Below are 8,921 nucleotides of genomic sequence, written 5' to 3' on the forward strand. Positions count from 1 at the left end.
AAAGGCATGGGATGTGTGCGTGGCCGTCGCCGTGGGTGCCCATCTGCATTGCACGCACCAAAGGCCCCAATGTTCCCCTTGTGGCCTTACCATTTCCCCATTATTATTATTATTATTATTTATAGTGTGTACCCTTTATTTTCCCCCCTCCTCCACCACAAAAGACCTTATTATCTCTATCATAATTGCATATCGTGAGATCTCATACAAGTCCAAAAAGGAAAGCAACCATTTCCGTGAGTTTTAACTGCTGCAAATGATATTAGAATCCGACACCAAACGATATATCAACGAGTAGGTTGAGCCCCGAAAAGTGATGGATTGAGAAGTTCTCACATTGATTGAAGAAGAAAACGAGTGCTAGCGAGAACGTTAGGCTCAAATGAAGTGAATGGTGAGATAATCCCTATTAATCGATACTTATCATAATACTATCTAGCTTTTTTATCTCCCTTAAATATTCGAATATCATAATATTAAGATTTATACCATGAGCTAAAAAGATTCACACACCACCACCTTTAAATAAAATTAAATAATTATTTCACCATCAACAACATAAATTAACTATTAATTATTAATTATGAAGTTTAATAAGGGAAATTAAATAAAATTAAAAAAAATGAAAATAAATCCACTTAGCATAATATCTTCAGATCCATTGTGACAATTACGGATTTTGCCATATCCTTTTTGAAAGCATCAATTCTCCTAAATAATTTAATTAAAAATCTTCTTCTCTAACACTTTTTTTATTCCTAATTTCTTTTATAATATTTAGTTATTTATTTTAAAAAGTATTTCATATTTTCAATGTTAAATTTGAACTAAATTATATGTCACCTGTTATTTTAATTAAATTTAAAAAATTTCAAAATACGTACGTCCCTAAGCTCTTACAGCGTAAGTTTGACTTCTATTTTTTTTATTTTATTCCCTAAATTTTAATTTTTTTATTTTAATCTTTTAAAAATTAAAATTACAAATAGCTATAATAATAATAATAATAATAATAAGAGGAAGAAGGATGGAAGGCCGAGGAAAATAGAATTACAGTTTTAATGTAGTGGGCAGCGGGCAGCGGGCAGCGGGCAAGCAAGGTTGAATTTGGGACAGAATCACGGGGGATTTCCCGCCGCCGATACCACCGGAACCGGAGGCGGAGGCGCTGTACCGAAGCAGCGGTAACGCAAATAAAAGTGTCTATTCAATGCTTCTGTCGGATTCAAATCCTATAAATTATTATGATTTCATGTGTTAATATTATTTCTCCCTAAATAAAAACATCCAGACACACCCCGACATTTTATTTTATTCAAATAAATATATACTTTAACAGATGACACTATGCTATATTTATTATTTAGTTTTTGTGATACCCAAGTAAATTGAGCTGTCAAATCTCACATTGGTTAGAAAGAAGAATGAACATGTTATTTCTTATAAGGTGTGAAAACCTCTTTCTACCAAGTGTGTTTTAAAAATCTTGAGAGAAGCTCGAAGAAAACAATACCAATTTGCAGTGGGTTTAGATTGTTACAAATGATATCAGAGCCAGACACCGGACGATTTGTCAGCAAAGAAGTTGAGCCCCAAAAGGGGTGGACACGAGGCGGTGTACCAGCAAAGATGTTTGTTCTGAAGAGGGGTGGATTGGGGATCCTATATTGATTGGAGAATGAAACGAGTGTCAGAAAGGACGCTGGGTTCAAAGGAGGGTGGATTGTGAGATCTCACATCAGTTGGAGAGGAGAACAAAACATTCTTTATAAGAGCGTGAAAACATCTTCCTAATAGACGTATTTTAAAAACCTTGAGAGGAAGCGGAGCACTCATGAGAATAACATGATTAAGAAAGGCTTAAAGAAATAAAGTTAATAAGCCCGTTTTGTTTGGAGTGATTTTATGCTCGGTGATTTTTATGAATTTTCCTATGATGCATGTAAGCGAAAACAAAATTGAAAAGATTCGTGTTGGCTCTTAAATGCGAAGAGTAAATAAGGACTTTCATAATATACTCATTATTTAAATAACCTCACAAGTCAACCCTAATCTTCAACCCAATGATCCATGCTTTTTATGGAGAAGCCTTGAATCAAAAAAATTAACACGTACTTATACTAAATTTGGATCAACCAAAAGATGAGACTAAAATTAGATTACCTTTTACGATAAAAAATCGAGAAGCAAAATTTGTAACTTTGTTCTAAATTGAGTTACTCCACAATGAACTTGATCAAGACTTAATTGAATAGAATCAAAATATTGAATGGCTTGGATGCAATTCTACACAAGAATTACTTGAAACTTTAAAAATGATAAACTTGATGCTCGGATTTCTAAGGAAATGTCTCAACATTTGACCATTACATAATTTATGAGATATATGTTTGAGTGGGTAAAGAGATAGACTTGAAATTTAGCCTATTAAATTCAAACATTGTTCTGGGCATTTTTTAATCTTAGGAAAATCATACAAATCAATCATAACGAATGTCATCATACACCATATTAATAATTGAAATGTATAAACTATTCAAAACATACCTAAATTTATATCTTATAATTAAAAATTATAGAGTTAATTAATATGCATAATTATCTAATTATTATAGCGTCAAATATTGAAATCATAGCATGGCCCTCTGAGCAAGAAAGGACATTTTATTTTAATTTCATATTAAATAAATAGTAACAAGTACATATCTAGGCATGCTTGATTATTAAATAGAGATGATGCATTCTTTCATTAAAACTTTGATCTTATCTTAGAATAAAGTTTTAGAATAAAGTTTAGGAATCATATCAAAATGTTTATATCTATAAACAAATATTTGTTATGAAGATAACAATATGATTTTTTTTATTTTTTACCTTTGATGCTATTTAGGTGTATGGTATTTATATTAATAATTTATATTAAATGTTGAATATTTAACGTATTTCAGTCACTAAAAAATTAAAAGATTATTGAAATTGTTTAAATTAAATAAAATTTTAATCGATTATTTTTTTTTATGGAGGGTCCCACGTGCATCTTAAATTTTATGTGGTTTAGGGTTTTTTTTTTAATTAGTGGCGTCATAATCCATTCCCTAATCATTACTTCTTCCACTAAAACCGATGTTTAATTAACAAAAAATTAATTAAATTTTGAAAATAAATAAATAATTATTTATTTATTTATGCGTGTTGACGAAATCTTAACGGCCCTTTTTTTTTATTGGTTGGCTCCCCTCACCTAGTGCACTTTAGCAGCAGTCAAATGACAGACGTTTTTGGCCACCCCGAAAAACGGAATTAAATAATAATTATTATTATTATTTTATAATATGAAATTAAAGATATTTTATTTTTTATTAATTTTTATTTGTTTTGTATGAACCCATTTGACAAAGTGTTGAAAGTCTAAGTAGTGGCCGGACCGGGAATTTCGAAGTGCGGGCTGTGTTGGGCCGGGTGGCGGGCCTTCCCAACCCGACAAATTCCGCCTTTGCCGGGTGCTACGTGGCACCCTTTGCATGCCATTTCAATGACATTTTTTTTTAAAATTTTTAAGTTGAATGTTGTTAAATTACACGTCATATATTTATTTAAATTTAAATTTAAATAATTTGGATTTTGGGTATTTTTTCTTAAACTTATGATTTTGGATTGTGGTGGAGCTGGCGGCCAGCCATGGGCCTCGCCGCCGCCGTCAAACCAAAAAAGGGGTCAGAAGTTTAATTATGACCACTCATTGGGCGACGGAGGGTGGGGCTTTCAGAGTGGCTGTGGCTTTGGCGACTTGGCTTGAGCTGAGCCGTGGGAAATTATTAAGGAGTCGTTACTATCAGCTTAAGACTTGATCGGCGGCTTACTATTTAAATTTTGTACCAAAAAAATCTTAAAATTTCATTACTACCATTTAATATATAAAAATATGAAAATATTTCAAGAGAATCCAATTAATAAATAATTTGATAAATAATTATTTATTTTAATATTTGGGAAATATTATAACCTCTATCTACAATATATATTTCATTTATTTTGAATAAAATTAATTTAGAGAAAATAATTGGTTATGGATAGTAGTAAAAAAAATATATTATAATCAAATCAATAAAGAATATAATTAAAATCAATAAAGAATATGAATAATTCAACGAGGATGTAAAAGTTATTTTAAAATTTTAACGTAAGAATATAGTTAAGTTCTTGCAATGTTGCGAGAAGAAAAGTTTTTAGTTCATAGATACGTAAATAGTAAATAAAATGAAAATTTTTAAAAATCAAAAGTATTAATAAATTTTGAAGTATATGTTTTTTTAGTGTTGGAATATTATTAAGATAATGTGATAGACTTGTTAAATTAATAAAAGTATATTTAAATATACTCCCAAACTTTTAAAAGTTTCGATAATATTTTTAAATTTTAAAAAATAGCCGTGCACTTCCTTAAAAATATTCCTAATTGTTTTTTGAAAAATAAAAAATACTTTTAATACCATTATTTACCTTCCCCTTATTTAACCTTTCCCGAGGAGGCTCAGAAGGGAGAGTCAAATGAAAGATTCTTTCTCCTTCACTAGATTGATCATTCACTCGCAGCTTAGCCAGAAGCGAGGAAGGAGGAGCTTTCTTTGTTTACAGCTCGGGGCCAGCCAAGACAGAGGTTGACTCTGTCTTTGTTTACTTACTTATTCTATTCCACCTCTTAGAAAGAAAAGAACTTCTGAAATAAGAAATGACCAATGAAATGAAAAAATGACTCATAAATAGAGTTCGGGTTCGAATTTCATAGATAATGATAATAAAGATGGTAATGTATTCGAGTGCTCGAGCAGTCAATCACTATTATATTGAATGGCCGAAGAAAATAATGATAAATAAAATATGTTTATTCAACAAAACTCTCTCCAACCAATTAACTGTCATGATATGATGCTTTTGATGAAATATTTGAGATATGATACGAGGAGGATAAGATATATGTTATGAAACGATATAACTATGATATGTTAAGATATATGTTATGATATGAGATGTTGATGGTACGATATGTGAATGATATGATGCATTTGATGATATAATCGAGGTATGATGCATGAAGATAAGATATATATTATGAAATGATATAATTATGATACATTTTTTAATGTTATGACGTATGTTATGGTATGCTATGTGAATGATATGATATAAGTGTTATGATACGATGCATTTGATGATTTAGTTAAGATATGATACGATGCATACGGTAATATGCTTTATGACATGATATGCTTATGGTATGACACATGTGACATGTTAAGATATATGGTATGAATGACATGCAATAAGACATTTTTTGCATGAGAAACAACCTCGATACACCTATGGAAGATATGATAAAAATGTTAAGATATGAAGGAAGAAGCTAGCGGGTCGTAGAACATGATAATGAAAATGAAAAAATGTTGGAACCTCATGCTTCATTGTTCATTCATAGGGGATACCCCTTCTCAATTTTATAATAGTACGAATGCGTACATTATGAGGTAGGGGAACGATCATTATGTTTACCATAATGCTACCACGACGGTCGCTATTTCTAACGGGTGTCCGACATCAACAACTATAAGAAAATGCTCGCCCGACTAAAAAGGGATTTTGCCTGCCCAATGCTAAAATCAAAGTTGTTTCAATTGGAAAGGAGTGAGCTTGGCTAAGAAAATGGACCCAACTTACTTATTTTAGAAGGTAGGAGATTAAAATTTAAACCTAAAGTGAATTATTTTGTTATAAAAAAAAAAGGAATTAAATAATTAAGTGAAAATATTATGAAGAATTAAATAATTATTAGTTTACAGGTTCTGCTTATCATTACAATTACGGGTATAAATAGGGGCAGTGGGGGTGGTTGATTCCCAAGAATATCACCAATTTCTCCTCATTCATTCACTATATAAATATATTTATAAAAAAAAAGAAAAAAACTTTTCTGAAACAAAAGCCGTTTGGAAACTCGCAGAAGCTACGCTCTGTTTTGCAGCCTTTTCACTTTTCAGATTCTCTGGCAGTCGCCGTCGTGGGCCGCCGTTTTGAGGTTGAGCACCACCGTAATGGGGGCACATTAATTTCTGAGCTTGGGTTTTTGGATTTCAGGTCATTTAAGGGTTCTTGAGGGGTTTCCTCTGTTTTCGAGATTTATTGCTCTGTTTTTTTTTTTGAACTTCAAAATTGGAGGAATTTTTGGAGGTGAAGGAACAGATCTGTTTCATTTAAGGTGGGGTTTGATTTAATTTGATTATTATGAGATGGGTATTGTCTTGTATTTACTGTCTTCTTTGTGTTCATTTCCAACAGATCTGCACAGATTTAGACGTTTAATTTTAAAAAAAAATGTTGGGACAGAGACAAGCAGAGGAAGCAATTGTTCCGACCGCCGCAAATGAAGCGGAAAACAGCGGCGGAAAGGAGGAAGGAGAAGAAGAGAACTCTGTTTTCCAAATGAAAGATCTACTCTGGCACGGCGGCTCCGCCTGGGATGCCTGGTTTAGCTGTGCCTCAAATCAAGTAAAACCCCCCTCCCCCCCCAAGTTTGACCGGGAAACCGCCCATAATTGGCCGGAAAACCACTCTGAATGTTACGCATATTTGTTTTGCAGGTGGCTCAAGTGCTTTTAACACTGCCGTATTCATTTTCCCAGCTGGGAATGCTGTCCGGAATCATGTTCCAAATATTCTATGGGATGCTCGGAAGTTGGACGGCGTATTTGATCAGTGTTCTGTATATTGAATACAGAAGCCGGAAGGAGAAGGAGAACGTTAGCTTCAAAAACCATGTGATTCAGGTTCCGCCGCCATTAAAGCCCCCTTCCTTTTTCTCTCATTTTCCAATATGAAACGACGTCGTCGTTGTGTCTGGTTTGGCAGTGGTTCGAAGTTCTTGATGGGCTTTTGGGACCTCAATGGAAGGCCGTGGGGCTGGCTTTCAACTGTACTTTCCTTCTCTTTGGATCTGTCATCCAGCTTATTGGATGCGCAAGGTAACCATATCAAAACCATAATTAAAATTAAATTATAAGAATTAAATTAAATATTTTTTAAATTTGTGATCCAGTAATATATATTACATTAATGACCACTTGGACAAAAGAACGTGGACTTACATTTTCGGAGCATGCTGCGCCACCACTGTTTTCATCCCTTCCTTTCATAACTACCGGATTTGGTCCTTTCTCGGCCTTGGAATGACCACTTACACCGCCTGGTACTTGGCCGTCGCCGCCCTCGTCCACGGCCAGGTTTCTCTCTCTCCGCCCCCTCTCTCTCTCTGAATTTCTGCCTTCTCATTTCTCTCCGCTGCTGGTGCAGGTCGACGGTGTTATCCATTCCGGCCCGACAAAGCTGGTGCTCTACTTCACTGGCGCCACCAATATTCTTTACACATTCGGCGGCCACGCTGTCACTGTGTAACCCCCCCTCCTTTTCTTTTTTAATTATAATTTTTTTATGTCTTTAATTAATTAATTTCCATAATTATTTCTATTATTATTATTATTTATTTTTTTTTTAAAGGGAAATAATGCACGCGATGTGGAAACCCCAGAAGTTCAAGGCTATTTACTTGATGGCCACGCTGTACGTTTTCACTTTAACGCTTCCGTCAGCTTCAGCCGTTTACTGGGCTTTTGGCGACGAGCTTCTCAACCATTCCAACGCTTTCTCTCTCCTCCCCAAGAACCGATTCCGTGACGCCGCCGTTATCTTGATGCTCATTCACCAGGTTTTTTTTTTTTTAATTCAAATTTATTTTGTTTTTCACTCTAATTATTTCTGATTAGCTTTCAAACTTTTAAAATATCACAATTAAGCTTTTTTTTTTTTTTTTTTTTTTTTTTTTTTTTTTTTTTTTTTTTTTTTTNTTACTTCTACTTTTGTCAATTAAACATTTTAGGCGTGTTCCATATTTAGCTAAATTATTGATTATACTTTTAAATTATTAAATTATTGGATCTATAGTGAAATTATAGTTATAATTTTATTTTTTATTAATTTACTTAGTTGGTATTGGTCAATTTATGACTTAAAATCTAGGGAGAAGTGTTAAAAAATTTCAATGACAAAAAAAAATTAATTAATCTAACACACCCCATATGATTTGGATGGAGTTATGAACCTATTTGAATTAAAAATTTATGGTTGGATTAAGTTCGGTTCATTATTTGTTTAATAAGATGATTTATGTTGAAAAAATTTATAATCAGAACGATTGAACAATTGAACTATGCAGTTCATAACGTTTGGGTTCGCATGTACGCCGCTATACTTTGTGTGGGAGAAAGTGATTGGAATGCACGACACAAAAAGCCTGTGTTTGAGGGCTCTTGTGAGGCTGCCTGTGGTTATTCCCATATGGTTTTTGGCTATCATTTTCCCTTTCTTTGGGCCCATCAACTCTGCCGTCGGCGCCCTTTTGGTCAGCTTCACTGTCTACATCATCCCCGCCGCCGCCCATATGCTCACTTACAGGAAGCCCTCAGCCAGACAGGTCCGCTCTTTCTCTTTCATTATTCTTTCTCAACGCCATTTTGTTGTACTAATTATGGTTGATTTCCGGCAGAATGCGGCGGAGAAGCCGCCGTTCTTCCTCCCAAGCTGGACAGCTATGTACGTATTGAACAGCTTCATAGTGGTCTGGATCTTGGTGGTCGGGTTCGGGTTCGGCGGCTGGGCCAGCGTCACCAACTTCGTTCGACAGATCGACTCCTTTGGCCTCTTCGCCAAGTGCTACCAATGCAAGTCCTCCCTCGCCCCTCCGCCGACACATCGTCACTGACTCGCTCTATTCTGTAGCATATGGTAGAGGAAAAATAGTAATATTTTTCCTCTTCAAAAAAAAAAAAAAAAAAAAAAAAAAAAAAAAAAAAAAAAAAAAAAAAAAAAAAAAAAAA

The 8,921-nt window shown here is 33.9% G+C and overlaps 1 protein-coding gene across 2 annotated transcripts in view; it reads left to right on the forward strand.

Annotated features, from left to right (window-relative positions):
- Positions 1-5,909: 5,909 nt before the first annotated feature.
- The window catches only part of LOC111466192 (auxin transporter-like protein 4), a 3,149-nt gene continuing 137 nt past the window's right edge, over positions 5,910-8,921 (forward strand). The window contains exons 1-9 of one of the 2 annotated variants that reach the window (XR_002714342.1): positions 5,910-6,250; positions 6,331-6,540; positions 6,633-6,818; positions 6,901-7,013; positions 7,088-7,271; positions 7,342-7,439; positions 7,546-7,753; positions 8,261-8,518; positions 8,591-8,875. Coding sequence is in view for 1 of the 2 variants with exons in the window: in XM_023110776.1 (XP_022966544.1) it covers positions 6,367-6,540; positions 6,633-6,818; positions 6,901-7,013; positions 7,088-7,271; positions 7,342-7,439; positions 7,546-7,753; positions 8,261-8,518; positions 8,591-8,806 (1,437 nt within the window). In the remaining variant the exon portion in view is untranslated. Of the gene's footprint in view, positions 6,251-6,330; positions 6,541-6,632; positions 6,819-6,900; positions 7,014-7,087; positions 7,272-7,341; positions 7,440-7,545; positions 7,754-8,260; positions 8,519-8,590; positions 8,877-8,921 lie in introns of those variants that run through there. The other variant, XM_023110776.1, reaches the window with a different exon arrangement.

Source organism: Cucurbita maxima, unplaced genomic scaffold (assembly GCF_002738345.1).
Source record: "Cucurbita maxima cultivar Rimu unplaced genomic scaffold, Cmax_1.0 Cma_Scf00030, whole genome shotgun sequence".
NCBI classification, from domain to species: domain Eukaryota; kingdom Viridiplantae; phylum Streptophyta; class Magnoliopsida; order Cucurbitales; family Cucurbitaceae; genus Cucurbita; species Cucurbita maxima.